Source organism: Mesoplodon densirostris, chromosome X (genome assembly GCF_025265405.1).
Source record: "Mesoplodon densirostris isolate mMesDen1 chromosome X, mMesDen1 primary haplotype, whole genome shotgun sequence".
NCBI classification, from domain to species: Eukaryota; Metazoa; Chordata; class Mammalia; order Artiodactyla; family Ziphiidae; genus Mesoplodon; species Mesoplodon densirostris.
This window is the reverse complement of record NC_082681.1, coordinates 28,599,242-28,619,005: the sequence shown is the minus strand read 5'-3', so window position 1 is coordinate 28,619,005 and position 19,764 is coordinate 28,599,242. Positions and strand designations below refer to the sequence as shown.

Here is a 19,764-nt window from a genome sequence, read left to right as displayed (position 1 = left end):
CAGTTATTATTATTATCAGCCCCATTTTGAAGATAAGGAAATTGAAGCACAGAGATAGCAAGAAACTTTTCCCAAACCCTACAGCCAGAAGTACATAGCAGAGCTAATATTTGACCCCAGAAATTCTAACTTCAAAGCCCTGTGCTCTTAATCAGAAAGTTGCTTCTACTTAAAATCCATAAGGTCTTATAACTTTTAAAGGTAAACTGTTAGCCAGAACAATAAAAGAGGACACTTTTACACCTTATTTGGTGCTTAAACGATGATTGCTACCTTATTGTTTTAAGCCCCATTTGGATTCAAATGACAAGGTATATAATTGTCTAAGCACAAATAGAAACCTTAAGGAGTCAAATTTAACAACCTACTTCATTTTAAGTTAATATACAGAAATTAGAAATAAATTTTTTTGTCAATTTCATGTTTTCTTGAGTAGAAAGTAAGAGGAAAGTGAGGATTTGTTGTTTTAGGCTCATTCAGAGGTGATTTGGCTGTTTTGAGGCCTGACTGTACAATGTATTAGATGCCTTTGTTTGCTTGATTAAAACAGAAGTGGTTACCCTGAGGCCTTGGAGCCACATATGGCTTTCTAAAACATGTGCAGCTCTTGAATTAAATGTAAAATACTCTACTGTGAATTGTCATGATGCTGTGTCCTTTGAAAGATGTAAAGTGGTACTAAAAGGTAAAGACACAAGAGGGAGCTCTAAATAACTAAGAACAAAGAAAACTACCTCACGATGTGTATAGTGCAAGCTACACTAGCATCTGACAGTTTAGACAGTGGTACGCTGATTTAATTTAGTAGAATAAATGCCACAGATATGGGAGGCAGCATGGTTGTAACAATTAAGAAAACAGAAACTGAAGTCATACAGCCCTGAATTGGAACCTTGGTTCTGTTACTTTCTAGCTGTGTGATCCTGGAAAAGTCACTTACCATCCCCACTCCAAGTATTAGTTTTCCCATTTGTAAACAGGGAAAATAGTACCTATACCTGATAACATTATTGTGAGAATTAAATGAGATATAATAAATGGAAAGAGTTTGGAGTATTGCCTGGTTACTGTAAATACTCAATAAATTGAGATTTACAAAATAGTATGACTTTATAAGGATTCCTAATTTTCACTCTTGGCCAGATAGGTCATCACTGTGGTAGAGGCTGGGCTATTCCTTTCTTTTATGAACATTTAATAAATGACTCACCTCCATCATTGTCCAAGTTATCTCCACAAAGCATTTCCATGACAACATTGCAGCCTGTCCCACTCCAACCCACCTGACACACACAGTGCCAACCATTTTGATCCAGGGTACATCGCCCATTTCCAAAGCAGAGCCCCGGGCAGCCATCTGAAAAGACAGCAGAGAGTAACAAATTCAGAGACATCAGAATGGGACTGGCCAACAATGATGTATCTGCCTAGAGGGAAAAATCGAATCATCTGGGCTCCATTCAGATGAGGTGTTGAATAAATGGAAGAGGAGCTTGCTTGCTTATACCACCTTCCCAGGGAACTTGTTATCCCTTACTCTGCTGTGCTTTTCCTTAGAGAGCCAATTAAACATTATTAATGCTAACCCCAATTCCCAACCTCTGATTCAGACAGGATAAAAACTATGATGGGGACAAGACATGTTTTTTGTTTCTTTTCGAAAAAGGTATCTCCTCATCTCAATCAAAACTGGATGGATGATATTGTATCTAGTTATGGCCAAAAAGTTGGGAAAAGACAGCAGTTTCTATGAAGAGATACTTCTCCTAACTACTGCTACTCTGTGCTGATTTTTCCCTTGTGATATGTTGCTTCAGGACTTAGGTATGTTGGTATACAGTTCAGACCATACCATTAATTGCCCATATGGTGCCTTAGAAATGTGCTGCAGTTGCTTTACATCTATTCAGCTCTTCTCTTCAGGATTATTATTGATCTGAAAGCTAAGGATTGATTTTTTACTTATCTGGTATCTCTCTCAGAAACTAGCATAATAGTATACCTGTAGTAAGTGCTCAACAAATGTTTATGGAATTAATGCACACCAAATTTAGACTTTCAGAATTCTAGAGAATAATTGGATAAATATAGTCAAGAGGAAATTATAATGCTTAAGTGACTTCTATCCATTGATAACCCTAACCACAAACACTAACGATGGTCTCTATTTAGACTTTTCTCAGGGATGACCTACTCTTTCTACCAGTGGTTCGGAGATAGGCTCTTCCAAAGGGCAACTCTGCATGTCCCAAGTGCTCAGTGGGCAGATGAACAGAGAGAGCAATAATGGCATATAGCTTCTGGAAATTTCCCCAGTAGCAACACAGGACCAGATCTGGATTTTACAGGAGCGAGTCCAATCAATATTCTTTCCATTTTCTGTCTTTGAAAGAAAATTCCAGAAGTATAAAAAGCAAAAGAATTTTTTTTTAATCTGTAGAAGTAATCCAGTGTTTCTTACAAATGGTTTTCCTAGCAACTCTCAACAGACTAGAGGAAGAAAAGACTTTAAAATAAAATGACAGATGGCTGTTAGAAAGTATGAAAAGATTATATATATATTCCTCACGCACATGTATAAGATTAAGAAAGAAATTTATCTAGTTCCATTCTCATGCACATACAGTGGATAAAGAGAAATTAGGGATAATTTGAGTAGGACATTTTCAATCTTCTGAGGCTGAGGTAATGAAAGGCACCAGGAAATCTGACAGAAAAATCCTTGCAGTCTCTATCGAGTGCAGATCCCTGGTGGGGATGGATGATGAGGTACTAACAGGGGAATAATTCTTCTGCCATTGTAAGGATACTCTACACGGACTTAAAGCTATATTGTTATGTTAGAGAAAAAGTTCAGTTGTCTACCTAACCTAGTTTATTTAATAATTACCTCTCTGTCATATAAACAGACAGACACACACACACCACTCGACATCAAGACAAAGAAAAATAATTCTTAAAACTGCTTATCAGTCTATTAAACTCTACGGCAAAAAATGAATCTTTGATATTGGGAAAGCAGATTACTTTTAAGTCTATTACGGCATGAACCTGACAATATTGCACTTAAGTAAGACTGCCAACATTAAAAATAACAACAAACAACACCCAAACCCCACCAACACTTCCTTTCCCACATGCATATTTTCGGTTTAAAATACTTTTCTGTTATAAAACTAGAGAGAACGGGCTTACCTCGGACAGCATCTAAGTAGTGAGCTAAAAAGGGGGGAAAAGAGTGATTGAATGAATTTCTGGGAGACCAAAGCTATACAACAAGTACTAATGGTTTACCATCTGTTGCCTGGGAGAACAGCAAACTGTGAATTCTGAAATGCCTGCAGCTCAAAAGTTGGTACACTGGCCTGTGTAGTTTGTGAATAATATTTTCTGTGGGAAAGATATTAATGGCTTTTCTGCAAGAAACTCTATTAGGCTTCCTAAAAAAGTGTCATATTTCATTAAAAGTATAAGAACTGCAGTTTTACATTTCAGTAATAACTCATGAAAGAGTGCTAGCTTGAACTTCTTATTAGTAATATCTTTAGAAGGGAAGTTCTGGAGTAACCACCTCTGGTAATCATGACAATATTTAAATCCTCCTATGTGAAGGCAATAAACTTACTCTAGTGCAGGAATGTAATTACTTAAGCTGCATCTGAATCTCACCCCTCACCACCTTTTTAATGAATCTTAAGTGTTTTCCACAGTCACAGAACAAGACTGACTGTGGTTGAGTAGTAATGCAGTTTATTAAAATTATATGTTATATATATTATACATACTATACATTACTTTGGCAGGTTCCAACCATTATAACAAAAATCACCTAAAAATGAAAGCTGTAGTACAGTCTAGAGGGGAAAAAAAGCCCATAAACAATGAATTGTGTATCCAGAGGCCCACGCTTGCTTTTGCACTGTATGAATTTTCTGTGTGCTCATAGAATGACACTGGAACATTCTGTGACCCAGTTTCCTTAGCTGAACAATGGTAATCATACTTGTCCCTCTGTATACGCAGGGAACCTTTGTGGCAGATACATGTGTGTGTCAAGGGCTTTGATATTTTTCTCAGAAAAATGTATTTTATAAATGAAACTTTCATTATTATTAGTGTTTTTTGTGGTGAGAAGACCACGTGATAGATTAATTATTACATAGACTTTCTCACACCCACAGGTGTTCTCCCAGGAAGCAGCCTGAAAATTACTGAAATTGGTGACAAGGGATGAGAGAGGGTGGACGCCTCGGTACGAACTCTCTATACTACCCAATAAACAATTCAACACAGATGTTCTATTGATGGCAGGTCAGGAGTGTCTTTCTTATACACATTAAAGACAGCCCTTAATGATATTGAATGGCCCCTGATAAAGTAGTCCCATTTAATGAAACTGCCTCTAAGTGCTTTCAACCAAAACAACCTATACTTTTCAAAAGGAAAAATGGCCAGTGAATGTTAACTTTACAACAAAAGCACTTTTCTTATTAACTAATGACACTATATTCTAATGTATCATCTTTCATTTGAGTAACTCAAAGCACTTGAAAGCAGAAAATATAAAGAATAATGAAGTAATGAGAAAGGAAAAGACACAGAAATAAGTAAGATTATCAACAAAACAGGAAACCTCCCAGTTAAGGAAACTTTCAAACTTATGGCCAGCCCTCCTACTTCTTCCCTCTTCCCATCTCAAATTCTACAAACAGCTTGGTGATTGACTTGCTAGATTGCTTTACTTCTTCAATTAATCCAATTTACTTGGTTCAAAGTATGGTGGTACTTACCGATTGTACAGTGGTCGCCCTCCCATCCAGGGCTACACTCACATTTTCCATCTTTGCATTGGCCATGCTCAGCACAATGAGAATGACAGGAGCGTTCTTCACACGTTGGTCCTACCCAACCTTCTTCGCATTGGCAAATTCCCCTTGAGCAGACTCCATGGCTACCACACTCCATGGTACAGAGCTCTGTGGGGAATTCAAAGAAGATGTATTTACATATTTTATTACAACCAGAGCCTACTCTTTCAAAAACACATTAGAATTACCAAAATCTCAGTCTATACCTGTATTTAAAATATATAAATAAAATGTCACAAAGCCCTCTAGCATTTGAGTGAATGTACAAGGCACTCTGTTTAAAAAAGGTAGTTATATCTCTATGTATAAAATAAACTCTAAATCATATTGCTTTTGAGCAGTCCACAAAATGATAACAGCACTCAAGGCTTAGAAGTGAAGTCAGTGCCAAACAAATGTCAAGCGGTTTTCACTAAACATTCATAAAGATTACAGATAATGTTGTAGGGATTTTGTGATGCTACAAGAAATCACTGGGGAAAACACACAGTGCCCTAACTTCATTCGGGTTTTACAATCAGAAAGATGATAACTTTCTAATAAAATTCATAATATACAAGAGGTAAAGCTGCCAGTGACAGTAATCAACTGCTTTCTCTGATCATACTAACAATATTTGCATTTATTTTAAGGATTTAAAATGACTCTTGGTTGATTAAAACACACAGTCTTCTTATCTCAAAATGCCATTCAATATTTAGCCAATATAATCAAGGTGTATTATTAGCTCTGCGCAGTTTCTCTCTTCTGTATCCCTGACTTTTTTTTGAGAAACACTGAATATTAATAAAATCATGACAGTAGAAAACCAAAACAAAGTTTGGCTAGCTTGTTTCCTCATAAAATTCCCTTGCTGGAGGAGCAGAAGGGAGGTAAAAGCCTATCGAAAGAATGCAATAGGTTTTGGGTACAATTGGCCACATATCCTTGAATGAAAAAGAGGGTGTTCTGGAAGCCAAGTTGTCTATCTTTCATAGTCTCAAATTCTGAAACTGGTTTTATATATTGATAGATATTGACATATGATGATACAAGTATTACCCTATATTACATGTAACAAAGGTTTCTACTCTATAGATAGCAGAGTTATTTTTCAGTAGGTGAGAATATTCTTCTGATAAAGCCATGATTATGAATTTTATTACTATCTGGATCAATATATTCACAAGTATTCTTTGAGGGTCAAGATATCATAGAAAGAGTACACGGTTTGGAATAAGAATTCCCCTGCATAAAAGCTGCGTATCCTTAGGCAAATTACTAATATGCTTTCTTAATCTCTGCTTGTGTAACTACACAATGAAAGTAATAATATTTACACCTGACAGGGTCATTGGGCAGCTTGAGATACATTTTGGAGGTAGAACCAATATGAATTCCTTAAGAGGGGATATAGGAAATGAAGGAAAGGGAAAAACAAAAGTTTTGGCTCAAACAAATGGGTGGATAATGCTGCCACTAACAAAATGGAAAAGGATAAAGGAAGAATAAGATGGAAGATCAAACAGATTAACATTGAGATAACGTATAGATAGCCAAATGAAGATGTCAATTAAGCACTAAGATATATGAATTTAACAGGCCAGGGCTAGAGATATGAAATTGGTAACCATTAGCATATAGGTGTTATTTAGCATCTAAGTTTGAGACCAGATGATATCCCCTAAGGAATGAGCCCTGAGGTGTTCCGTGATTTAAAGATAAGGTAGAAAAAGAGGATCCATCAAAGGAGACTGGGAAGGAGAGGGCAGTGAGTGATAGGAGGAAATCTAATAGATTGTGGTATAGCTAAAGCCAAAAGAGGACACTTTTTCAAGAAGAAGGGGGTAGTTATCATAGGGACAGAGTAAAGGGCCAAAGTAGGTGATTAAACAGTTAATCCCACTAGGGGATTATAAGTAAAGAAAAAAGTATAGGAGACCCCTGTAAGTTAATGATCACTCAAGAAAGCAGGTTTGCTTAACCACAAAACCAAGCAGGCTTGCTTAGCAACAAAACCAGGTAACAGAAACATGAGACATGCCCCTAAACAATGAAACAATGGTGGCATGAGACCCACATCCTTCCCAGTGATCTCAGTAAGTTAATGATTACTAGGACACGCTCCTCTGCACGCACTAAAAACAAAAATATAAGGAAAAGGTGACATTATACTAAAACCTGAAATGATTTAACATATTTTAGTATATGTTACTGCCTTTTTGCTCATTTCCATTGCACCATGACAGTCCCAGATTGACCATGTAGGGACAAGAAAACTCCCCCACCAACGTGGAGGAGGGACTGATGAGGACGGAATTTTGATGTCTATTCCCGAATGAGGAAGAAGGTGGTTTTCTCCCCCTCCCCACTTTTCCTTTGATTATAAAACTGTAGCCCACTAAGTTCTTGGGGTGCGGCACCCTCTCGCCCACCTGCTTGTAAGCCTCACAAGTGTCCTATTCTAATAAATCACTTCTTATCTATCACTTTGCCTCTTGCTGAATTCTTTCTGCATTGAGACATAAAGAACTGGAGCTCCTTGGAGCCCCTGAAGTGCCACCTAATGGTTTCAGTTACGTAAAAAATATTGCTCAGAGGTCAAGTGAGACATGGGCAGAGAAGTACCCATTGGATTTACCACATGGAAACTGTTGGTAACTTTAGGAAGAGCTGTATTGATAAAGTGGTAGTTGTAAAGCCAGATTGCACTGGGTGGAAGAGTGAATAGAAAACTGTGTGTGGGATCACCAGGTTGTGAGAAAAGTCTAAGACCCAGACAGTACCAAAAAGGGGGGACTTAGCCTAATAAATGGTAGTTCAAGTAGGTTAATCTTGAATTAGCACCAACAGTCTATATCTTGATTTTGAATCTATGATTGATAATCTGGATTTTAAAATTCAGTTCTTATAGTGAATTTGATATTGTAATTCTGCTCCCCTTAATGGCCTCCCTCAAGACACTAAAAGCTGAACTGAAAGGGCCTTTCTAAGATTAGAAAGCTAAATTGGTCAAAGCCAATCAAGCCAGAGCTGACTGAAACAATGAGAGGCAAACATTTTGCATATATTGCTTTATACAACTATAAATTTTAGACATAAGAGTACATCATTCTGATGATTTCCTGAAAAGTAGTAGGACTAGATGAAATAGTATTCATCTAGTATTCATTCACTGTTCAGAACTAGATGAACAGTATTGGCAAAATGGCAGACTAGGCTATCTTTAAACCACCTTGATATAAACCCTTAGAAATGCTGAATATAATGTAATAATTTTTAAAATTGCTTGTCTTAGTTCACAAGAAAGAGAAATTCTCAAACACTGGAAGCAAAGAGGATGCTAACAGTCAAAGACGTAAGCATATAAGTCAACCCTCTGGCAGCATAGAGGGGTTATTATACCCAGTAATGACCAGGGGCTTGGGTATCTGTGTCCACAAAGGGAAAAGAGATGAGGTCTTTGTCCCATTTAAGATGGGGAGTTGGACGGAAACTCCTGCAGAAAGCAAGGACAATCCCTGAAAAGCTGCAATCTCAATGAGATGGGGACTACTAAACTATCCACTAGCCCAGAGAGATGGCAAAGAAGCATTGACTATATAATAGTAACAACAACAACATCAATAACAATTGGGGGGTTAGAAAACAGTAGTGAAATAAAATATTATCTTATCATAATACATGCAATGGAGTGCCCTGTGTTCAATATTTCTAAAGCCTTGTATTTTTCAGGAGTTAGGTAAGAGATACTTTGTCAAGTATGCATATAAAAATGTAAAGGTGGAGATCTGTTTCTAGTGATTGTGACCTAAGTAATTTTTACTATTCTCTTCTGATGAGAACTAGAAAATCTAGACAAAATATATTTTAAAATTTGCTGGATGTTACTACTAGAATTCACAAAAGGGTAAAGAATTTCTGGGCCAAGTTCCAGGAGAAAATGAAAACCCAGAGAGGTGTCTGATATTTTTGGATGCTTCTTTTCTAGAAGTGTCTGTCAATTCTGGTAGATGCAGCTGGAAGACTCAAAGGTTGGGTAAAGCTTTTGTCAGTCTCATGGGGACAGAAAAAATACTTGACTGGATAATGGCTACTGAAGAAAACACCAAGCCAAATATTGAAGCAAAACTGAAGGAACAAAAAAGAGAAAAAGGCAGATTCACAATTATAGTCAGAGACTTTTATGACCCCCTTTCTCATTAACTAATTGACAGAACAAGCAGACGACTTAGAAAGAATATGGAATATTTGACCAACATAATTAACAAATTTGATACAATTGACACATACAGAACACTGCATTAAATAACTACAACATACACAGAAATTCCAAGTGCACATAGAACATTTACAAATATTGACCACATGCTAGGCTATAAAGCAAGTCTCAACGTATTTCTAAGTATTGAAATTATATATAGCATGTTTTCTACCTACTATGGAATTAAACTTGAAATCAGTAACAAAAGATAATTATAAAGTCCATATAATTTGGAAATTAAGAAATAGACTTCTGAATGAACTACAGAACAGAGAAGAAATCATCATGGAAGTAGGAAATTTTTTTTTTTTTTTTTTTTTTTTGCGGTACGCGGGCCTCTCACTGCTGTGGTCTCTCCTGTTGTGGAGCACAGGCTCCAGACATGCAGGCTCAGCGGCCATGGCTCACGGGCCCAGCCGCTCTGTGGCATGTGGGATCTTCCCGGACCGGGGCACGAACCCACATCCCCTGCATTGGCAGGTGGACTCTCAACCACTGTGCCACCAGGGAAGCCCCTTTCCTTTGTATTTCTAAAGACCAAGCCAGGATGGGAAATATGACTCAGTCATGGGACTTTGGGTTGTAAAAATCCTTCCATTGTGGCAAGTGAAATTAGGGTGAAACACTGGTGAAGATAGCTTGTATTAAACATGGACTTGAGGACACAGGGATGGGGAAGGGTAAGCTGGGACGAAGTGAGAGAGCAGCATGGACATACATACACTACTACATGTAAAATAGATAGCTAGTGGGAAGCAGCCACATAGCACAGGGAGATCTGCTCGGTGCTTTGTGACCACCTAGAGGGGTGGGATAGGGAGGTTGGGAGGGAGACACAAGAGGGAGGGGATATGGGGATATATGTGTACGTATAGCTGATTCACTTTGTTATACAGCAGAAACTAACACAACATTGTAAAGCAATTATACTCCAATAAAGATGTTAAAAAAATATTTAAAAAAACATTATTCACGGATAGTATGATTGTGCATGTACAAACTACAAAAAGAATCTGTATAGATAAATTATTAGAATTAATGTGTGAATTTAGCAAGATCTCTAGATACATGGTTAATATAGATAAAAAAGTTATTTCTATATATCAACAGCAAACAATGAGAAAATTTAAAAATACCATTTACAATAGCATCACAATATCATATACCTAGTAATAATTTTAACAAAATATTTGCAAGACCTATACTGGAAAATTATAAAACTTTATGAGAGAAACTAGAGAAGACCTGGATAAATGGAAAGCTATAACATGTTCGTAAATTGAAAAACTCAAAATTAAAGATGCCAATTTACCCCAAATTCTTCTGCCAATTCAATGCAACCCCAATCAATATCTTGGCAGTTGTGTGTGTGTATGTGTGTGTTTGTACGTTTATGTAAATTTTGATCAGCCAAAGAAAGAAGCAGAATAAAGTGAGATGACGTACTCTAGCTGATAGCAAGACCTATTACAAAGCTATGTTAATTTAGACAGTGGGCTTTGGTACAATGGCAAATAGACTACTGAGAGTAAATAGATAGAGTCCTAAAACAGATCCATACATATAAGGATACTTGATTTATGGTAAAGGTGGTACTGTAGGCAAGTGGGAAATGACTACTGTTTTATATTAAATGGTTCTGGGAAACTGAATATCCATTAAGAAAAAAATTCATCTTTACCTCACCCCATATACAAAATCAACTCCAGACAGAATGTACTAAACATAAACTGATAAAGCTTCTAGAACAACATAAGGAAACAATTTCATGATCTTAGGGTACAAAAAAAATTTTTTTTAACTGCACACAAAAATGCTAGCCATAAAGGTAAAAGACAATTAATTGGACTATATCAAAATTAAGAATTTCTTTTAATCAAAAGATAGAGAAAAAAACATGCTATCAGTGGTAGAGTATATTCACAGTGGTTACCAGGTGTTTCTTACTTGGATAGTTCGCTGTGCTGTACAGTTAGGACTTTTGTCCTTTTCTGTACAGTTAGGACTTTTGTCCTTTTCTGTGTGTGTGTGTGTTATATTTTAATGAAATGTTAAGAAATTAAAGATAATGACCACGGACTTCCCTAGTGGTCCAGTGGTTAAGAATATGCCTTCCAATGCATGGGATGTGGGTTCGATCCCTGGTCGGGGAACTAAGATCCCACATGCCACGGGGCAACTAAGTCATGTGCCGCAACTACTGAGCCCACGTGCTCTAGAGCCCACGCGCCACAACTAGAGAGAAGCCCACGCACTGCAATGAAGAGCCCGTGCGCTACAACAAAAGATCCCACATGCCACAACGAAGATCCTGTGTGCCGCATCTAAGACCCAACGCAGCCAAATAAATAAATTAATTAAAAAAATTAAACCTCCCTTTAAAAAAAATAAAGATAATGACCAAAAGAAAATAAACAGAATATATAACTTCCTAACCAGAAAAAGAGAAATAAGAATGAAGATAACCCAGTCAATCAGAGCAAAGGCAGAAAAAAGTCAATGAAAAAATAAATGATGTAAATAGGAGATACAAAAGAAGATTATAGGATATAACTCCAAACATGTCAGTAATCCTAGTAAATAAAAACAAATTGAACTTGCAATTTAAGAGTGAGACTCTGGAACTGAGTGAAGAAGAAAATCTAGTTATGTTCCTTCTGTTAATAAGAGATGTGCTGAAACACACTAATACAGAAAAGTTAGCAATAAGGGGAAAAAGGCAATGTAGTAAAGTACCAAGAGAAATTTGATATAGTTATAATATTATCAGATGAAATAGATTTCAAAGTATAAAACATTATTATGGATAGTCATTATATAATGATAAAAGGATTAATTCACCAGGAAGATGTAACAAGCCTGATCCTGTAAGAAAATACAGCTTCAAGATATATAAAGCAAAACTCGACATACTTATAATAAGACAAATTGAAAATTTCAACTTCAGGAATAAGAAGATAAAAAATTAGTGGATGTAGAAAATTTGAATAGTACAATTAACAACTTTAATATAATGGACATATATAGAACCCCAAATATATGACTATACAATACATATTCTTTTCAAGAACACACAGAATACCCACAAAACTGACAATTATTAGTTCACAAAGCAAGGCTCAACAAATGACAAAGATTCTACAACATATAGATCATGCTGTTTCAGCAAAATGCACTACAATTAGAAATCAATAAACAAAAAGCAAAAGAAAAAATGCAGAAAAGTGTTCCTTAAAAATAAACTTTAAAATAATTTATGAATCACATAAAAATTATATTGGAAACTAGGAACTGAATAACAATGAAAATACTATTTATAAAAACCTGTGGGATACAGCTTAGACAGTAACTTAGAGGAAATGTACAGCCTTTCATACATTTAATAGAAAAGAAGAACAACTGAAAATTAATGAAGAAAGCATCCAACCCAAGGAGTTAGAAAAAAGACTGCATATAAGTAGAAGGGAGGAAACAACAAAAGTAAGAGCTAAAGTTAATGAAGTGAGAAACAAAGAAACAACAGAGAAGATGAACTAAACCAAAATCTGTGTCTTTGACATGAATAATAAAATAGAGAAAGCTTTGACAAAGTAGAACAAGAAATAAAGAAAGGAAATTAACAAGTAAGCATTAAAGATTAAAATATAAAAATAAATGAGAGAGTGCTATGAACAACTTTATGCCAGTAATTTTGAAACCTTAGGTGAAGTAGATTATTTTTCAAGAAAAAAAAAAAGGATTTGAGAAGAAATAGAAAGCCTGAATACACCTTAATGACATTGAAAATGGCCCAGATGGTTTTACAGGTGTATTTAGCCAAACTTCTAAGAGACGGATAGATAATCTCTATTTTAAGTCACACCAGAGAACACAAAAAGAGAAAAGAATTCCTGAATCATTTTATGAGACTACTATAATCTAGTTCTAAAATAAGGTAAGTAAAGAAGAAGGGACTTTTTTGTAGGCCTATCTCATTTATAAACATGGCTGTAAAAATCTCCAATAAACCATCTGAAAATCAAACCAGCAATGCACACACACGCGCACACACACACGTGCACACACACACGCACATATAGAAAATTACAACCAAGTAGGCATGAATGCTAGGATGGTTTAACTTTTGAAAATCTATTAATGCAATTCATCACTGAATTAATCCGTTTCACTTTAATCTCATTTCATAATGTATTAAAGAAAAATTATCATCTTATATATGGAAAGATTATTATATAATATTATATATTTATAAAATAGCTCCTATTTATGATGTAATCTCTTAGCAAAATAGGACTAGAAGGGAATTTACTGAATATGATAAAGGTGATTTACCAAAATCCTAAAGTAAGCATCAAACTTAGTAATTATAAATAATAGAGTTCCCTTAAAGTCAGAAGTACTACAATTAACTGCTGCTTCAAATTCAATGTGGTACTGGAGAATTTAGCTAGCACAATAAGGCAACCAAAAATATAAAATGCTTAATGTCTGGAAAGGAAGACACAAAATTGAATATACAGGTAAACTATGGAAACAGGAAGAGAGGATAGCAAAGTTATTGTAAACAAGATCAACAGAAAAAAATCAACAGCCTGTCTATATATCAGGAACAGCCAATTAGAACATGTAATTTTTTTAAAAAGATCTCATTCATAATAATAACAAATCTAGCAAAAAAAAGTTCAACATTCTTTTATATAAGAATTTAAAACTTTTTGAAGAACACATACCAAGACTCAATCAATGGGGAGATATACTGTTTATGGCTCACAAACCTCAATATCATTAAGATGTCAATTTTCCTCTACTAGTTCAACAACCGTTTTCATAGAGCTTGAAAACCTGATCCTAAAATCCATATGAAACAGAAAAGACTCAGAACATTTTGAAGTATATTCATTGATGTGTGTATGTGTGTGTGTATGTGTGTCCAGCCTAAATGTACATCAATAGGAAAATGGATATATAAATTTTGGTGTATTCATACAATGCAAAAAAATACAGAAGTTAAGTTGAATAAAGTAGAGGTACATGCCTCAAAATGGATAAACCTTAAAAACATAATGATAATGGAAGGAAGCAAGTTATTCATATGAAATTTAAACATACGCAGAACAATATAGTTTTATGGGTATACACATATTTGTAAAAACCTAAAAATATGTACAAGAATGATTAAATTTAGGGTAGTGGCTTCCACTGCAGGGAAGGGAGGGGACTGGAAGCACAAAAGGATACACAGGGTCTTATTTGTATTTGTTACTTTTTAAAGCTAAATTGTGGGTTTACAGTTGTTCATTATGTTATTTTATGTGTTTGGAATATTTAGTAATAATAGCCAAAAGAAAAGAAATAAAGAATAGATAAGAAACGACTGTCTTAGGACTTCCCTGGCGGTCCAGTGGGTAATACTCCTTCCTCCTGATGCAGCAGTCAAGGGTTCGATCCCTAGTCGGGGAACTAAGATCCTGCATGCTGCAGGACGTGGCCACAAAAAAAAAAAAAAAAAAAAAAAAAGAAACGACTTGTCCGCTCTGGCTGCCTCTGAGTCTGAATCTCCCAAAGAACAAATTTCTAGGAGGCACTAGATTGCAAGAGTCGGGGACAGCATTCTCTCAAAGACCTTACATATTATATTGATGCCATACTCAGCAGTGAGCTGTTATAACCATTTGGGGAAATCTCCATAATTTTCAACTTGTAATCTTTTTAAAACCTTCCTGTATTTGTTACACGTGTGTGACCTGAGTGGTGTTATCAGTGGTTTTGTAAATATTTACTATGTTTTTCTATTTAGGTTAATTCCAACAATTTTGTACTTTAATAAAATGTTGTAAACAGTGCAAGAAAAAGAAAAAGAAACAACTCTTTAGGGACCACTCTGTTGAATAAATAAGTGGAGATGTGACTTAACCTCAACACGAAACCCCCCACAGACATAAGCCACAACTACTAATCTGATTGACAGTTTCAGCACCGCAAGGATCCAGGTGGGATGCGATATCCGCATGAGTAAGGGAATCCTCTAAGAAATAAATTACTACACACAGAGAAGCAGATCTTCAACAAGAAGCATTCCTCACTTTGAACTGCATCAACATTCCTCCAATTGCCTCCATTTCCAAATGGAGTTTCTGGACTCATACTAAGATGTTTTTCAATCCTAATCTTTTATGATTAGCAGTGGGGTGGGCGTGGGAGGACTAACAGAAAACAGATGCTGGCAATTGTATAATTTATAAACATGCTAGAAATGATATTTGCTCTAATATATTTGTCTTATGAATAGTTCTATTCCATGTGTAATATTTTCTATCTGGTTGAAAATACATTAACATTACAGGCTACAAAATATGACAAAAGAATGCTAAAATATAAACATTCTTTTGTGCAAATGTATTGGAAAAGAACATGAAAAATATAGGCAGACACTTTAAAGTTCTATTGAGACATTTCATTTTTAATAAGTTTCTTTATGCATGTCAACAATGAACAACACTTGTATAAATTGAACTAGGATACAACTGGAACACTTCTTTGTTGCATGCTGACAAAGAACAATTTGATTAAACAGTAAATCCTTCAGAGCCTCCCTCAGAACCATTTCTCTTAGGTTTACTTCTTAGACAAAAGTTCCCAGTCAAGTAAATTCTGTTATTCTTAGCACTTTGGCTGTGCCCAACATTAGACAATGATAATATTGGGCACCCTGAAATATTAAATCTGGGTATTAGTTAGGCTCTAAAATACACATTTATGTAACATTTTCAATAATTCAATATGGTATTCTAAACAAAGAAATGACACTTTTGATGTAAAACTTCATGAAAATTAAGGAAGTATTACATGTCCACTTGTTCAGCATCTAGTAGAATCAGTTAAAGATCAAAGGAAATCAGGCTGGGAGCATAAGGAAAATCAAGAATTGGGAATGAATGAACCTGAATAGATAGAGACCTTCTCTTTGATAGACTATCATACAATTTTTATTGGGGAAACTATGAGATTTTCTCATTGTTTTATGTGATTAATATGGGAAATAAGAGTAAGGAAAAAAAGTAAGTTGATTTGATAAGTGTGAGCAGTACAAAGTCAAGCAGGTTAAGGACTGGAAAAGTTTTTACAGCGTATCCCAGGCTCTTCACTAAAATCAAGCAATGAATCAACCAAGAATAATAAATATTATTAAGAATAAAGGTTTGTGTACTTGGTATTATTTTTCAAATATTTGAATCATTTTTATTTTACTACTACAGGTCCTTGCATTCCTCAGTGGCAGACATTCTACTTGAGAGTGGGACTATTATAAATAACTGTTAACTCTGTAGAACACGTGTTCAGGCTCGTACACATGCAGGTTCGCACACAGACATGCATACACACACACACTTTTGGGGTCCCTGTTTCTCTGAAAAGCAATTGGGAAAATATTATCTATTTTATTGCACAGAGTTAAATTCAATACCACCTCCACCCAATCTTTATCAGTACGTTGCTATGACAAAGATTCGGTTTTACTGTGGGCCATGTATCACATTTTCTGTGTTTCAGGTGTAATAGTGTATCTCTCATTTTAACACAGAAACCTATGACGTAAGCATAACACTTGTCTTTCAGCCCCAACATTACAATGAGCTTCAATATATTTTAGTAATCTGAACACTGTCTAACATTTGAACAACAATTTGATTGAAGAGACTACAAACGATACATGTCAGTTAGATCCTTCTGTACAAATAGCAACATAGAAGCAGCAGTAATGACAACAACACACTCCAGCCTATAAAACTCTTGAGATGAGTCTCAAATTCTCGGATAAGAACTAAATCTGAAGGAATCTAGTATGTGAAGATCAAAAGTTGAATTGACTTTCAGCTTAATGTTTCATGGATTATGGTTATCATATGGCTTTGGATTTCCTTTATAAACTGGTGAACTATTCTTCGGTAAATGTGAAAAACCTGACAAGACAAAAAATCATGCCTGGCTTACAACTTTTGAATTCAATAAAATACTCAACTGGGTTTTTTCAGTAGCTAGACTCTTTCCTTTGGAATAAATCCTGTTTGCTCTTTGGCCAAATGAAATATCCTCCCATAACTCTAGAGATCATATTTTGTTTAACTCAGTGATCAGAAGCTGGAAACACTGAGGCTGAGGTGAATTTCTACTCATTCATGGCTACAGATGCAAAACTGTCTCAATCCTTTGATTACGAACCCAACATACTCGTCTATCCAATAATATCCCCAATTGGCAAAGAATGTTGATATCTAGACACCTGTCTCACAACTGCTTTTCACTTGACCCAATCAGGTACCAGATTGTCAGGGTAACACCATCACCCTTAAAGAGAAAATATTAACTTTGGAAACTCCAAACATATGATTTGTAGCAGGCCCTGTGCTCTGAACTGATTGTTCAGCTGTGGAAAAGTTTGTGTCAGTCTATCCACAGTTTTGTGCTTAGACTTTCTTACCATCGTTGCTACCTATTTGCAGTCTGTGACCACCTAAAAGGGCAAGCCTAACTGGCTCATCAAGGTATTAAACTCATGTCCTTGGCCTCAATAAAACAGTGCCCTCACTCATTAAACTATATACAACTACTACTGGAGCAATTATCATTACATCCTGGCTCAGAGTGGCTACTTAAGAAGTATTTATTGGTTAAGTCAGAAAGCTGTTCTTTAGGGCTTCCCTGGTGGCGCAGTGGTTGAGAGTCTGCCTGCTGATGCAGGGGAAACGGGTTCGTGCCCCGGTCTGGGAAGATCCCACATGCCGCGGAGCGGCTGGGCCCGTGAGCCATGGCCGCTGGGCCTGTGCGTCCGGAGCCTGTGCTCCGCAACGGGAGAGGCCACAACAGTGAGAGGCCCACATACTGCAAAAAAAAAAAAAAAAGAAAGCTGTTCTTTATATATAACATTTAGCATTCTTTTTGTCATGATTAGACATAATGTTAAAATTGTGCTAAGGAGAACTTTCTCTTCCTTCTGATTGATATTAGACCTCTTCTTCCCTATTGAAAAAATTTTGACATTACCTCTCTTCTTCCCAAAATGAATTTCATTAAGCACATCTAAAACTCCTGCTTGGTGTTTTTCTGAGGCAATAAGCCTTCCAAGTGAGCACAGAAAGGTCTATGTTCCCTGAAGCTCTACAAAGGATGGACTGAGAGATCTTCAGACACATCCAAGCTCCAAAACACATCTGATAGCATACTTCAGGGGTGAAGCCAAAGCTGTTTGCTGGAAGGACACTTCATGCAGACTGGAAAATTTACTCTGAATGAAAGAAAGCTTATATAGCTGTTTTTACCCCATTCAGCACTCTTGCTAAGGGCTCTCTGGATTTAGAAAATGAAGTCTAATTGGAGTCCACAAGAGAGACAAAGCTAGCAGTCATCAGGCAATCTCTGAAACTGTGGTAGGTTCCACCTGCATCCTTAATGTGTAAGGTGTGTTCAAGGCATTACACAGGCACAGAAAGCAGCTTTTTGTCAAAGACCTGGGGAAGGGCTGCATACATATTTACAAAGCTGCCATCATTGCCCAGCAGACCATGCACCTACAGTTTATTTTTACCCCTATAAATAAATATGACACGGAGAAATGAAATGTAAAGAATCCAGAGTCAACAAAATCCTCTGCACGATGAAGACAAAGGCATATAAATGTCCTTATACATCAACTGAATGCACAATTTAGTGCTATTTAATACATTTAGTTTTTAATTTATAATTTTACTCTATGGCAATCACTAAAATGTTTAAATGTGGTATGGTTATTAGTGTCATCTGAACTTTAAGTGACATACTTTATATGTTTCCTAAGAGCTACCATAATCATTCTTCTAAGAACTAATAATGGGATTATTATTACATAAAGAATTTGACTTCATGTCTATCCTTGTTCCACAATATCAACATTCCAGAGAGGTTGTACTGTACTGTGGGAAAGCTATGGGTAGGGAGTATATTAATCTGGCTATATTAAGACAAAGTTAAAGTCCTTGACTTACTTTCAATTCAATTCAGATATCATGCTACATATTTCTTCTTGGCTAGGCCATCATCACCTTAAAACTCAAAATATTTATAACCTACCTTTTAATTTCTACTCATAATCCCATTTTTTACCCTGATTTCACTTTTTTTAAACATCTTTATTGGAGTATAATTGCTTTACAATGGTGTGTTAGTTTCTGCTTTATAACAAAATGAATCAGTTATACATATACATATGTCCTCATATCTCTTCCCTCTGGCATCTCCCTTCCTCCCACCCTCCCTGTCCCACCCTTCTAGCTGGTCACAAAGCACAAGCTGATCTCCCTGTGCTATGCGGCTGCTTCCCACTAGCTATCTATTTTACGTATCTTAGTGTAATTATGTCCATGCCACTCTCTCACTTTGTCCCAGCTTACCCTTCCCCCTCCCCGTGTCCTCAAGTCCATTCTCTAGTACGTCTGGGTCTTTATTCCCGTCTTGCCCCTCGGTTCTTCATGACCTTATTTTATTTTATTTTATTTTAAATTCCATATATATGTGTTACAATATGGTATTTGTTTTTCTCTTTCTGACTTACTTCACTCTGTATGATGGACTCTAGGTCCATCCACCTCACTACAAATAACTCAATTTCGTTTCTTTTAT

The 19,764-nt window shown here is 36.0% G+C and overlaps 1 protein-coding gene across 3 annotated transcripts in view; it reads right to left on the bottom strand.

Moving 5' to 3' along the window:
- Positions 1-19,764, bottom strand: part of TENM1 (teneurin transmembrane protein 1) — a 596,609-nt gene that overhangs the window by 188,725 nt on the left and 388,120 nt on the right. For all 3 annotated transcript variants that reach the window (XM_060088152.1, XM_060088154.1, XM_060088153.1), the window contains exons 12-14: positions 4,791-4,976; positions 3,196-3,219; positions 1,211-1,357 (exon numbers count right to left, since the gene is read on the bottom strand). In XM_060088152.1, coding sequence (XP_059944135.1) covers positions 1,211-1,357; positions 3,196-3,219; positions 4,791-4,976 — 357 coding nt within the window. The remainder of the gene's footprint in view (positions 1-1,210; positions 1,358-3,195; positions 3,220-4,790; positions 4,977-19,764) is intronic.